Below are 15,132 nucleotides of genomic sequence, written 5' to 3' on the forward strand. Positions count from 1 at the left end.
GATTCAAGCACCAATCATTTTAGATTGAAATAATAGCTGTGCTTACAAACGGACAGTGATAATTATTCGATATTTTGAATATATTTTACCTTAAGCTAAGAACTTGATTTGTATAACTTTTGGGCCAGATAAAGATAAATAATATTAACATATATTTTTCATTATTGCATTCTATTTTGTAAATAAGCCATATATATATATATAGCTATATATAATATATATATATATATATATATATATATATATATATATATATATATATATATATATATATATATATATATATATATATATATATATAGTTTAGGAAGAGTTTTACATTTGTAGAACCATATAAACGAGCAAAATAAAACGAAACAGTTGATGAAAGTCATGGTAGTGTATATTCAAACGTTTTCGAAGATTTCCCATCTTCCTCGTCAGGAAATAGATAACAATATAGTCACTTATGTATAGACTTTAGTGCATACGAAAGTTGTAGTATTAATGTTGACTATCCATGTTCAAAGATATAGGAGGTTCTAAAATAAGTTGAGTATATATGACGATCCATGTTGAAATAGTTGATTGTTTAAAACGGGTTTGAGTTTCTTGATGTACAGTGCCTCCTTAATTTTAATTTCAAAGTCTGTATAGCCGCTGTAAGACTAAAAGACATCTGGCTACAAGGGTCAAGGAGCACTTATCTGACAAATCTGCAATTTATGCGCATATCACTCACTGTATAGACTGCCGAACAGCTAACATCACCAACTTTAGTGTCATAGAGAATCATGGTTGCTTAGAATGGAACTATGGTTTGAATTTTAGACTGTTTAGTTGTGACACATATACATATTTAAGCTCTGTAGACTTTTTTGGAATATTATGTCTGCCAGTGGCGGGAGGGTGGGGGTTCAGTCCCAGATATATACGCCTGTTCTAAAGGATTGGAAAGGTCTGTATATGTCTGTCTGTGGGTTGGTCTCTCGTAAAGTATCAGTATGGACTTGCATTACACAATATTTCATGCATTGCAAATTAGGATTTGATGTTTCTGAGCTGCTGTCCTTTTTGCTGTGGCTGTTGTAAATATTTTCCAACATAAGTAACCTTATTTCATTCACTTGTGTGGTCTCACCAAATTGCTTGTATAAGTTTTCTTACACAGAACATATTGTTCCTATATGACAAACTGTTTACTATCACCTGTGTAATACTTCTATACATGATACAAACAGGACAACATTATACCCAATGCTTTAAGTTAACTCACCCCCCCCCCCCCCCCTCATGCCAACCCGTCTTTCTTTCGGTGAATTAGTTATCCACATTTATATATGAAAGATCCACGTTTCTTGGTGGACAATGGTAATGCTGACTGTGTCTCATGACAATATCTCATTGTGCCAGAAATATAATATCAAAATAAGCTCTAAAACACGCTGGTATTTTTACACAAGAAAATTGTATTGCATATAACAATTATTGCACAGTTACAATGATCGCCAATGGGCATATGCCGTTTAGTTGGCTTGAGAATTACAGTAAAATGTGACGACAATATTTTAAGCTTAAAATCACCTGAACTGGAGGCATTGATAACATCATTATGTGTCTATATTATATAGATAAAACATTGGTTTCTAAATTCTAAAGTAAGTCATTTAAGCATGATGGCATCACTCACTGCTGTTGCCAGGTGCAAATTTCATCAGACTTCATCATTTTACAATATCAAGCCTTATCTTATCATCTAGGTCCACCAGAAATATACAGCATAATTAATTCTGCAACAGAAAAACTTTCGATTACATACATTTTTATACTAAATATGAAAACACAGGTTATCTATGGGTGATTTCCTAGATATGACAAACATATAAAGAAATATGTAACTATTCTTTCTGCATTGGTTAAGATTTCAAAATTTATACAAAAGCAGCTATATTTATTTACTTGTTCACTACTTTATAACCATATATCAAAACGACACACCATGATAACTTAATCTTTGCGTGATTTTGTAGATATCATAATACATAAGAGAAAAAATCATATTTCTCATCTTTGATTAATGTTACAAACTTCATAAAAATATGTACTACCCCTTATATTTCTTTACTGTTTTTAATTTAAAAAGAATATAAAAAATTGAACATTGGAATACTTATTCCCAATCTTCCATCACAACAGTTCTTTATAATCTTCACAAAAGAAGAACATATCACTGCTTCGATCCCATTTAGGCTTAATCTTAATCCCATCTAATCTCATCTTAATCCTAGCCAATAGTTTTCTGTGCTCAAGCCATGTATTATTTCTCACACAGTTATTAATTATTATTGTTGTTAGTGTTCATGATTTATGTTTAATTAGATCAGCCCAATTAAGCTAACTTTAACAAAATGAAAAACTTCTGTTTAGTACAACATGATTATTTATTATGCAATATACAAAACATGAATGATGAATAAAAACAGAGTGTAGCTCTGGCTTTGTCTGTGAATGTGGCTGCCTTATAACGATAGGTGTCTTGGGAGCATAGTTTCTAATTTATGTCTTTGGAGATTTGTAGTTGACATATTCCTTGTTTAATTTATCACCTAGTCGCTTGCGTACGCCTTTGCCCTTCGGTGATAGCAGAGTCGGTCTTTCATGTTCTGAACCAGGTCTCGAAGCAGGGCCAGGACTGGAAGTAAGGCCAGGACTGGAAGCAAGGTAAGGACTGGAAGCAGGGCCAGGACTGGAAGCAGGGTAAGGACTGGAAGCAGGACCAGGAGTGGAAGCAGGGCCAGGACTGGTAGCAGAGCCAGGACTGGAAGCAAGGTAAGGACTGGAAGCAGGGCCAGGACTGGAAGTAAGGCCAGGACTGGAAGCAGGGCCAGGACTGGAAGCAGGGCCAGGACTGGAAGCAGGGCCAGGACTGGAAGCAAGGTAAGGACTGGAAGCAGGGCCAGGACTGGAAGCAGGGCCAGGACTGGTAGCAGAGCCAGGACTGGAAGCAAGGTAAGGACTGGAAGTAGGGCCAGGACTTGAAGCAGGGCCAGGACTTCCCGCACTTTCCGCTGCCAGAGCTTTCCTGAGAAACACTGTTAGACCAGTGTTTCTCTTGTAGTCGGTCTTGACAGCTTTTCTCAGATCTTCTCTCGAACCGATCACCACCACTTCTTCTCGACCTCGGGTCACGGCAGTGTACACATGCTTCCACGATTCTGTTGTACATCCTGACATCAGATAGATTACAGTTTTAACCTCTGACCCCTTTAAGAAAAGATACACAATTGGGAGTTGTTAGGTCAAAGGCTGCTGATTGACTCATGTTTGATTTAAACATTTTAATCTATAATTATTTAATCCTACAATGTTGTATATGTACAGTTAATATCCTGGTTGCTAAATCATTAATGTAGACCCATGAGTAGTGTAACTATCTTGACATCCCAGGTCAAGCTCACCGTACACTCCCGGAGGTAACTAATTCAGGTATAAAAAAATGAATAAGCAGCAAATTTACAGATGATTTCACAGGCTATTGAAAGTTTGTGAGAAAGGGGGAGTTTGTGGGAAAGGGGAAGTTTGGGGGAAAGGGGAGGTAGGGAGGGAAGCCGATGAGGCCATCAGTTGAACCCAAGCAATATTTAAATTGGCATCAATTAGTGAAAATCAACAAAGACAACCAAATTTTCTAATGACGGCTAGTATTGCAAGTATTTACAATCTTGCTTCTATTATGTACTTCTTTTTACTCTCTTAAAAGTCAACCATGCAATAAGAAGAAACAAGTCCTCCTCCTCACAAAGTCATTGCAAAAGCTGAATAAGCAGAATAGGTGAATTGTAATGGTATAAATGAATTGCATATTTTGACTGACTGTTCTAGATAATATAATCTCCTTGGTTGATACAGGGTGGAAATGAAGAACAACAGACTATTGCCCCCCTTCCCCCCACTCAAACTATATATATACATATATATATATGTTTTATATATATATATATATATATTTTATATATATATATATGTTTTATATATATATATATATATATATATATATGTTTTATATATATATATATATATATATATATATATATATATATATATAAATATAAAACATATATATATATATATATATATATATATATATTTATATATTCCTTACCGGTTTCGAACCTCTGGACATACAATCAGCGTCCATAGCCTAGTGGTTAGGGTGTCCGCGTACAGAGCGGGAGGCCCGTGGTTCGAATCCCGGTGGAGGCTGAAAGTTTTTTCACTGTTCTTGATTTTCCAACTCATTACGATTTTCATTTATATATATATATATATATATATATATATATATAGATTGATATATATATATATATATATATATATATATATATAGATTGATATATATATAGATATATATAGATATATATATATATAGATATATACAAGTAGAAATTTAATTACCTGGTATGTATGGATAGTCCTACACCAGGCATGCTGTGCTTTTCCCAGTTTACAGAAACTAGTAAAATCGACTGTCATCAGCCTATCATCTAGATCATCCAGCTCAGCTATCTCCTTTTTAGATTCCTTATTTCCTTGAATGCCATGCATCTACAAAGATTTAAAATCATTGATGAAAAGTTGCAGCTTTAGGGAGGTGATTCTTCACTTCTTAAAACGATTCATAAAGTACTGAACAAAAGAAAAGGAGAATGGTACATTTGAATGGAAAATGAAGTGGGCATTGACCCTGTAGTAGGGTCAGATGGGACGCAGTGCTAAAGTGTAGATAGGAGACAGGTAAAAGAGGAGTCAAGTATAAGATCATTCATTTTCTCTAAATTATCAAACTTTTCAGGTGGTGGTACTATTCACTTACCTTCTTTATTTTGAATATCTCTCCATTACGTAACTTTATGCTGTCATCATCTTTGTCTCCCAACCCCTGATTCGTCTTGAACACAACATTTGAATCTGCGTCGCCATTAGCTCCTTCCACCTTCCACCTTCCAGTTTCAACTTTCTGATCGTCATTAGGATTTGCTCCATCCTCATCCTTGATCGTTCTCTTGAGTGCTTGGGTCATTTCACTGTCCAAATCATCTGTGATTGGTTCCTGGTTCCTTCTACTCTGAATGTCTCCCTCTATGATCTGAGGATAATCCCTTATATCTGTCCAATTGTTGTTATCTTGTTCTTGACTCCAGTCTCCAGGATCATCCATTCCAGTCGTATCTGGATCATCTTCAAGATCACAAAACATCCGAGCTGCTTCTGCTCCATCAAATCTCTCCTTCTTTTTCTCGGTTGTAGAAATTTCAGTAGTGGCAGTCTTATTAGCTTCACATTTTTTCCCTTCCGGAAGATGAGACTTGGGGACCAAGCAGTTCTTACGACAGCAGATTTTATCGTTCGGTTGAAATATCAGCTTCCCGTTCTGATGAGGGTAGTGACCGTTGTAGTGATTACAACATATGTCATTAACAGTTGTCACCAATTTTCTGGTAAATGAATATACATGTGTGTTTGTAATCCACATAATGTTTGTACTGCACATAAACTGGAGATAGTATAGGTTTATTCTTAAACAGTTGCTTTCATAAAGCTTTTATCAGAGAACTATTTATCCAGTATCGCATTGCTGAATGGTGACGTGTTATACAAGTGTGAAGATGTATAGCCATTTTCTACACAGGAACTATGGTATTCAATGAGAGAAAATAACTCAGAGACTTCAAAAACGCTACACAGATCTTAAACGCTAACTTATGCCCAATGAAGATGACAAGCTTACCTGTCTCCTCACAACCTCAGCAGTATAGTTCTATCATGCCTAGAATGAATTGGTAACCTTTGGACACTGTGCGTCCTCTTTGTCCATACCTCTCTGGTCAATGCCCATGACCCTTCTCCCTCTACCACCCAAAGTGCTTAAACGTGCTTACAGCGAAGTCAATATTGCAACACCAAATTATTCAGATTGAAGATGACCAATATAGTACGCTACGTAAAATATGGTACATAATAGTTGCACCTACCCCCACCCACCTACCCCATAACACCCATGAACACGATCATTTGATTAAACAATTCTGTTTTGTAGAAACAGCATTCTTAAGTTTCTCATTTTAAGTGGTTCCCCACTCATTAACATGCATGCTATCTTTACCAAATTGATAGATATCACCACTGGAACTGAGACTTGGATATCATTGTGGCAAGAATCAACTCAAACCAATGTTACAGTTCTTGAGACTTTTGTGCTTACCAACTAGTTAAACTATAGCAAAAATCTCATTTGGCCATGGCACTGATGAATCTTTATTCAGCCGAACTGAACAGCTGGACTGACACAAACTACCAATATACCTATCCCAAATATGTAGTCAATACAAACTGGTATAACAGTGTTTTCGTTTTTCACTTTTTAATTCCCACCCGCTCATATGTTGTATTTCTTCTCTGCCTTTTGGCCAAGATGTTGTGATCATGTTTAAAGGGTACACTGTAGGACACTCAAAACACTTTAACCTGATCATGTGTAACATCTATTCCCTTTCCAATGGACTGGTGATGCTCACTTGTTGATCATATATACGGTCAAACAGTCACGATGTGTGGGGGACTGTGGGTGGAGAGTGGATCAAGTTCTTTGGTTTTCATAACCATAACTGCGGTCATAGGGGTATCGTTCATTTAAGCAAATACCACCTTTAAAGGCTTGCAAGTTACAGTTCTTTAGATTACATGCTTACAAGCATCACACATACACACACACAAACACACATGATAAAAACTGTCCCTGATGCCTTCAGCATGTAGGAACTAAACATTGACATACCTCGTGAAGGTTATTATCTGCGAGGTAGCATCGTCTTTAATGCCCTCCCATTTACTGTCTAGAAGATCCTGGAGACGAGACAAAGCTATGGAAGAGATAAATGGGAAAAGAAAAGAATAACAATTAAATAACATTATTAACATCTCACTTACTGTCTAAATGGTGCTGGAGATGTTAAGAAGTTATGGGAGAGATGAGTGGTTGGGTGGGCAGGAAAATGGGAAAATATGAAAACTGAATGAACTTTCTGTACACTGTACAGGATAGTTTATTCAGCTATCAATGTTAAACGAGAAAGCCTTTGGAACTAGTAGTCACATCCTGTGTATACTGTTTTTGTATATTTTTTAATATATTCAATTTAGGGTATATTTTATCCACACTGTTCTGATTCCTTGAATGATGACTTGAAAGAATTAATTCCGTTGCAAAAGTTTTCAGACTTATTAATTTTGATTTCAAATGGCCTTTCACTATCAAAATCAAAATGGCAATTTAGCTGGTAATTAGCTTCAACAGTTTCTTACATACAAAATTGCTATGTCTACATACATACATACACACACGCTTAAATAAACACATACACGCATACATGTACACGCTTATACACCCACACATACATACACGCATACATACATCTGTCATAAACACCTAGGTCTATGGGTCAGGCTGGTCTATGTTTACTTTCAAAAGTAGCTGACTTTCTCAACATTGTACACATTTGCTCTGACATTATAATTAAATTGACTACACCAAACAAACTTACCCTCCTCCTTGACATCACGCACATCTGAATCAATTCTCAAAAGATGAAAACGACAGCCACTTTCTTTCGGCAGTGTGTATGTCTCTTCGTCAAACTTTGGCATTTTCATCCTACTGATTCTCTTGGCATTCTTCACGATACTTTTCCCCCCTTCGTCGACGCGGTGATTCGTTTTCAAGTCTACGCCCAAGCCTTGTTCTTCGGCTATTTTAAACGTGTCTTCGAAGAAATTTCCGGGCTCTATGGACGGCAGCTGCCGAATGTCTCCGACCAGTACTACCTTACAGAGACGGGAATCTTTGAGCAGGATTTCGAGCAACCTCGCAATGATTGTCACGGCAACCATGCTGCACTCATCAACTACTAGCATTTCAGTGGAGGCAAATTTCCATTTTGCCTCACTGTACTCATATTTGACTGTTTTCTTCCAGACCATGTGACTGTATATGACACTATGAATGGTATGAGATGATAGGTCACACTTCTTACCCAGAAGAGAAGCAGCCTTACCAGTTGGTGCTGTGAGCAGAATTTCTGGCTCTTCAGAGATATCGTCAGGCGACAATTTCCTATCTAGCTCTTCAGAGCTGACATTAGGTAACAATTTCCGTTCTAGCTCTTCAGAGCTACCATCAGGCAACAATTTCCTTTCCTGCTCAAGTTTACGGTGCTGGAAGTATGTTGTTACCAGTTTTGCAATCACAGTCGTCTTCCCACAGCCACCCATACCCGACAGTATTGTCAACGGTTTGGAGCGGATATATTCTACAGCTGTTTTCTGGCTATCATCTAACCCCTCCCAGTCTTCGGCATCTAACTTTGGAAGATACATCCCGTCATGTGACCTATCTTCACCGGTTATAATCTGTTTCATATATTTGGCAACTTTCTTTTCAGCATCCCAGTAGCGCCAGAGATAGAGCGACGGCAAATCTTTTGATGTCGATGTGTTGTGTCGTGGTTCGCACCTTGCTGCCCTGACGGTGTCACGGCAGAGAAACATCTGCGTCTTGCCTCTGTCTTTACATTTATGCTGAACGAGACGAGTCAAGTTTTTCTTGCCGGGACAATGAATAAATGTGTGTCCATTTCTTCTGCAGTAGGTCTTCAACTTGTCATACACAGTAAGGTTGTCCTGCATAACTTTGTCCAATTTTAAGAAGACACCGGACCGTTTAAGATCGTTTAGCCTGGCTTCACAACCACTAACATTGTACTTGCGGTGGAGAACCTGTCAAGATATACCAATAACATAATAAGATGCATTAATATCTCCTTTAACACCTTGTGACTGTTGACTGTTTTTAGTCATTAAACACATCATGTTGACATGTTTTACTTTAAAAAAACATCATATAATCATATAATTAAAGTGTCTTCTATGAAAAGATCACAAAAGAACCAAGAGAAGGCATCTTTCCAACAGAAGAACCTTTTGCCTTATTTTCTCTCTCTCTTATGATGTGACAATTACTATATAAAAATTTTAAAAATAAACATTTCCACATAACGTGGATCTCTTAGTCCATGTTATGTAAGTAAGGTAGCAAAAATCACACATACAAAAGAGAAAAAAAGAAAAAAGCAGAAAAACAAAAATGCCTGGAACAGTTTCATAAATCTTTTCAAAATATCTCTCCCAGCTATTCTAATGTTTTGTTCTTTCCTCTCAGGCAAGTTTGAGCTAGCAATTAAAGAATCGTAAGTCACAGAAATTTACATGTGACACTAAAAAAACCATTAAATATTGTTGTTTTCTATAAAAACGTGGCACACTGGCAATGTCAGTTTAAGTAAATTTATTCACATGAAATGGATAACATTCGTGTACAATCTGGACATTATACGGACCATAAATGATGAAAGATTTCAATAGCAAGATAATCCAAATAACACCTCCCTCCTCCTCCTCCTGTAAAACTTTTCTTCCAAAATACTAAGAAACAGGATTTTTATTATCCTTTATGGCTAGTACTCACATAGCTAAATGCAAATTCCCAAGGGGTTTTCTCCACAGCTTCACTCAACGCTTCAAAGTTTGGTCCATTATTAGACATTTCCCTTTTCTCCTTCTGAGGCTTTAAATTAAAATTATGAGTTAAGATGCTGAAAGCCTTCTTGGGTAGGATAGATGGCAGAGTCCAGAATAACCGAGGATAATCTGTTGCCCGTTTGATCAACTTTGTGTGGTCTGCCAGCAAAGAAAGACCACATAGTTTAGATATACAGTAGTAATATCCTAAAAGCCATCAGCTTAGAAGGCAAGAAACCCTTAAAGGGTGTGAAGACTCGCGCACAAAGAAATGTCTCATGCAGGTAATCTGACCTAGTTTCGAATTAGGTGTAACAGAAGTGTTAGACACCACCATCGATCCCAGAAAATAAACACACAGCTTGCTACCGTTGGTAATTAGACACTAGTGTACAGTCAGTACATACAGTTACGGTCAATACCCACAACACAGTGTACATAGCAGCGATGGACATCTCAGTCCTAGATAAAAGATAACACATTTCATTACTGTCTGCATTTAGTAGCGACAAGAAGAAAAACTTCACTTGCCAGCAACGAAAAGTTAACTTTTTCAGAGCGCTGCATGCAGTTTGGGGCGAGTCTTCAATGCCTTTAAAGCAGCATTTTGCGTTTGGTCGCCGTTTTCTACTTTTTTGACATGTCCATCCATTTTTTTACATGTATCAATCACAAAACAGCAAACTAAGATATTAGCCAAGTTTTTTTCTTGCCAACAATGTTACTTGGCGAGTAATTAAGGATATTTGCAGATAATGAGAAGAGTGTCCTCGACAGATTCTACAGTTAAAATTAATCGCATACAGTTCCGCCAAACCCACTAGTTTGAATTCAACCAATCAGAGATGCAGGTTTAGTTGTGAGCCGTTGCTAAAAATAGATTCAAGACTTTGCGTTGGTACAACCAGGGAGATGTAATGGAACTCCCTGGTACAACTGCAATATAAACTGTACACGAATCAAGCATGGTGTTGTATTGGTCGATGACGTTTCGTAGTGTTTAAATATTCATATTATGGGCGAGGTTTATTGGGTTCTAACAGTAAATATCTTGGAGAAAAACAAAGTTGAAAGTTGCAAATTTTTCGACTTTTATGCCACCATGTGAAGTAAGATTTAAATAGATAAGCTAGTTATGTATGTAGTTAGGGCATAGTGGAGTCAGTGAGGTTGAGAAAAATCATAGAAAAGGACGCAAAATGCTGCTTTAAATGGATTGAGCAATGAATAAACATTCAGATAAATTGCTAGACAAACAAGATATGGTCACCATCTGCTGTTTCTTCATTAACACAACTGCATGCCATTTATATTTCATGATATCAGACAACAATAAAATACAAAGAAATTGAAAAATAACAAACATTTTTCAGAGCTGTTTTTTTTAAATTGTGTTGAATATACTGGCACAAACTTGTGGTGTAATTCTCCATCCCTACAGTTTCTGGCAAATTCAAAAAAGCAATGATGACGGCATCAGTGTTGCAGTATTATTAACATTTTAGGAAATAAGGAATCTTCAATTCAAAGCCTCGCTACGCATTCCATTATAAATACGGGCAAACCGATATGAACGTTTGCTTAGCTACCAAACTAATTTAACTGCAAGGCATTGGCAAGGGTTGCATTGGTTATCAATTTATGTGGGTGAGGGGTAGGGGGGTGTTAAGATTCATAAACTCTGGATTAAGATTAAACACAATAAGAAAGACATTTTCAGCATCATAATGACATGTGTGAAATTCAAAGCAAACTTCTGCCACCAAAATTACCCTCATTAATATTTGAATTCACCCCCCATTTCAAACTTTTATCTCTATAGCCTGTTTGTTGCACACAAATCATTTAAAAGATGATGATTTTTATTTGACCACACACATTTGCAGTCTATCCTACTAACAACTGTACATACCTGATCTGGAGGAGTACTGCGAGAATAATTCAACCGCAGAGAACTCTTGGTCTGTTTTACACACCATCTGTTTCAAAGACTGTGGTAACTCCAAAACTTGTTCAACAGTCAAAAATATCTTGCGGCTTTCATCGTCTTTCTTGGACACCCTTACAATGACATCTATGATGCTCTGGAAAGGTTGTTGGTTTTCACTAGTCATTAGCTTTTGTACATACTGAGATATCATCGGTATGTCCCATGTCTTCTTTATTCTGTACTTTGGAACGTCCTTCACTTTCTTTGTCTTTGAGTTGATATTTGCTTCAATCTCCCACCAGGAATCCGTAAATAGGAATGGCCCGATGATGGTTATCCTCTTCTTGGCAATTTGGTCATAAAAGTCAACTGTTTGAAAACAGAAGAAATGTCTCAGTCTACTTTATAATGCGGTGACTCAGGATGAAAGTTTTAATTCCATATATTACAAAACCTTTAAAACAGAGAACTACAAACTGTGCAGGTTTAATATGCAAGACATAGAGTAATATTTATAAAGTTTGGTCCATCAATCGAAACGATTTCGACTGAGTAGTTAACACAAGAGACCGTTGACTGTCAGATCCTCAATTTATTCAAGAAAAAAACTTCAAAGGTGATAGGAAAACAAAGACCACTGCTGTGTCAGATAACAGTACACTTACGAAATGGTATCTGATAGTAGATCCTACTATGATAAAGGGTAATTTATACATCTAGGAAGGTAAAGAACAGTTTTTTTCTTTCTTTATTTGATCAGAGATAACACTCTGGTTACATTTTAGTCTTCAACTGAAGTGTTTTTTTTTTTGGCGTGACCATTTACTAGTTGCTACATGTAACCATTTAAGATCCAGAAAATGTTTCATCTGCTATTTGAAGGTAAAAAACAAACAACTAAGAGGTATCTCATGTTTTGGCTAAAAAAAAAAATTTTATATTTACTTTGAGCACTAGCCATATTTCAGTTTACAGTACCTTCCCTTCCAGAGACAAGTTGTGACTTTGACTGGAAGGCACCATTTTCAACAGCTCTGATATCATCCATTTCCATGAAATCATCTTCAAGTTCTTCCTCGTCATCAGCATCATCACCCGACTGATGACATTCAGCTTCCGAAACTTTGGATTCTTTCTGGACAATGCAGATGATAGACCCACAAATTGTTTGCAATGACTCATTCATCCTGATTAAATGACTTTACTAGACCAACACCAGAGTAGAAGATATTCACCTATAAAAAGAACAAAGGAACATCTGTTAGAAATATATTTTACATTTATATATATATATATATTAATAAGAGCTCCAATTAAAAAATATATACAATATATATATATATCTATATATATATATCTATAGATATATATATATATATATATATATATATATATATATATATATATATATATATATATAATATTGAAATTGTATTGAGGAAAATCTAGAGCAGTGAAAAAACTTCCAGCCTTCACTGGGATTCGAACTTGGTATATAATTGAAATCCTAGTGTTGGAATATCAAGAACAGAGAAAATACTTATTAATTAATTAAAGTATAAAACCCTGACAGCTCTCACATGGTTACTTTGGTAAAAAATTGGCATCAAACCCCTACCTCATGCGGAATCGCAGCATGTTATAGCAAATTTTAGAGTTGCACAATTTGCAAATTTATTATAGGAAAGCATTGTAATTATTATTATGTATTGTTTGTACTAGACATAATAACCTCTGAAAGAATCAAGTACCCTGAAGCAATGGTTTAGGAGCAATTCATCACTAAAAATAGCACATTTTTTTAGTGAAAAGGACAAAAATTGAATATTTTGACACTTTTAAGTTGACCTAACTCCACAAGACAATATTTTTGTAGCCTAATTTTTTATTTTCCTGTTCTATGGGATAGACTCTATAAGCATCTGTAATAAAAAGGTAGTAGAATGTTAAATTGCTGAGAAATGAGACTTCAAAAGTCAAGAAAATGCCAAAATGCCACAGTGACGACAAATTGTGGAATTTCAAGGTGTGATATATCGGCCAATTGTAAAGCAATGCAACTGAAATTTTCAGAATATGCTTATTTCATGGTGGTCCAATCATACAAAAAATATTTTGGAGAGGGTGCAGCAACAGCCATCCGTGATTTGACACGGAATGACCCATATATATATATATAAATATATATATATATATATATATATATATATATATATATATATATATATATATATATATATATATATATAAATATATATATACATATGACATTCCAACTCACATGCATTTTGCGTGTGACACATTTCCAGCCCTTCACACCCTACTGTATGTGCACTTGATCACATGCAATCCACAAACAATCTCCGAAAAAACCGTCCTGAAAGATGCTTATAAGGCTACATAGGCCTACCTCTACAACACAAAGCAACTTTGAGTACTTACACTTACAAGAGTAGTGCGCTTGCCATGGTGGAGGAAAACGCTGGGTGGGAGAGGTGTTAGTACTAGAGTTTGAGAAGTGCGCTTCAATTTTTTAAATGTTCAATTATGTTGGCAAGTGATTACTTTCATCGATTCAAGAAAAGTCTTTGTTGAGACATGTCATGCTTGTTGAGTTCAATAATATATGTATGATGAAATTCTCAATATAAAATTACTCAGAGAAACTGAAAAAGAATGCACCATTTTGCATCTTGGCAGTGAAATATACGACAGGGGGACACCCCCTCCCCTTAGACCCCTCCCCCACTGCCGCTCTTCGTCTTCGTTACGGTGACACATCCGCAAAACGGGACAATATCTCACCACACACACGTCAAGAGAGTAATTAGTTAAATCTGACACGAGCTGATGACACTCATAAATTTTCCTCAATGTTGGAAAGTCTGTATATATATATATATATTTATATATTATTAGAAAAAAAACCAAAGAAATAAGATATGACTCATAATTTGTAAACTAAGGAGTAAAGTTTTAGAAAATATATTGGAATTTTCGGTCTCCCTGGGACCTTCGTCAACATTACTGAGCAGTTGAATGAAAAGTACAATATGTAACACAATGAAGTATGACGCTAGATACATGTAAGTTGCAACAAACTGCATGGCTAGTACTGTCTATGATTATCCCCTTATTATCATGAACCTATTCACCTATTCCTTTAGATACGCAATGTACTGTTCAAATTGGGTAGGCCTTACTTTCTGTAGCCTAGCATTCCAGTGTAATTTGGCGTAGGCCAAAGTGTAATTAATTTAAGCCTATCGTTTCATTCGTTTGGCCTACATATATGTTACTTTTGTACTCTGTTAGACTAGAACTTGGTGTCGACATTTGACTCCATATTTAGCAGTCACGATCGTGTACTTTATCTTGACCAAATAGACTGAATCCCTTAGTTTATTCCACCTTAAACTTACCAAATTTTACCCGATGCGTCCTGTCCGAATAGGTCAAAATAGGGCACTGCGATAATCACTTGCTTGTGGCATCGTTATGATCGTTGCGGTTTCAATAGGCTCCTCTTCTGCAAGGAGTGATAAATGTCTAGTGAACTCTAGCCTCTTATCGCATAGTTAAGTCAGGGA

The 15,132-nt window shown here is 36.2% G+C and overlaps 1 protein-coding gene across 2 annotated transcripts; it reads right to left on the minus strand.

Annotated features, from left to right (window-relative positions):
• Nucleotides 1-1,428: 1,428 nt before the first annotated feature.
• On the minus strand, nt 1,429-15,119 carry LOC139967672 (DNA helicase B-like). 2 transcript variants are annotated; one of them, XM_071971661.1, is made up of 9 exons: nt 14,965-15,119; nt 12,521-12,777; nt 11,525-11,911; nt 9,560-9,771; nt 7,581-8,811; nt 6,815-6,899; nt 4,853-5,474; nt 4,435-4,584; nt 1,429-3,243 (listed from the first exon to the last, which is right to left on the minus strand). In XM_071971661.1, exons 2-9 carry the CDS (start codon nt 12,726-12,728, stop codon nt 2,536-2,538), a joined length of 3,603 nt encoding a protein of 1,200 aa, XP_071827762.1. In that variant the 5' UTR covers nt 12,729-12,777; nt 14,965-15,119; the 3' UTR covers nt 1,429-2,535. The 2 variants fall into 2 exon arrangements, with proteins under 2 accessions (XP_071827762.1, XP_071827763.1); XM_071971662.1 differs by lacking the exon at nt 14,965-15,119 and having other exon boundaries at nt 12,488-12,623.
• Nucleotides 15,120-15,132: the final 13 nt, after the last annotated feature.

Source organism: Apostichopus japonicus, chromosome 5, assembly GCF_037975245.1.
Source record: "Apostichopus japonicus isolate 1M-3 chromosome 5, ASM3797524v1, whole genome shotgun sequence".
NCBI lineage: Eukaryota > Metazoa > Echinodermata > Holothuroidea > Aspidochirotida > Stichopodidae > Apostichopus > Apostichopus japonicus.

Excerpts from the sequence above, each read along its gene's own strand:
- LOC139967672 (XM_071971661.1), bottom strand. The coding sequence starts at position 12,728 with ATGAATGAGTCATTGCAAACAATTTGTGGGTCTATCATCTGCATTGTC. Across the intron at positions 9,772-11,524 it reads GCAGTACTCCTCCAGATCAG|ACCACACAAAGTTGATCAAA; the intron begins GTATGTACAGTT and ends CTTTGCTGGCAG. Across the intron at positions 5,475-6,814 it reads CAGATAATAACCTTCACGAG|AAAATTGGTGACAACTGTTA; the intron begins GTATGTCAATGT and ends TTCATTTACCAG.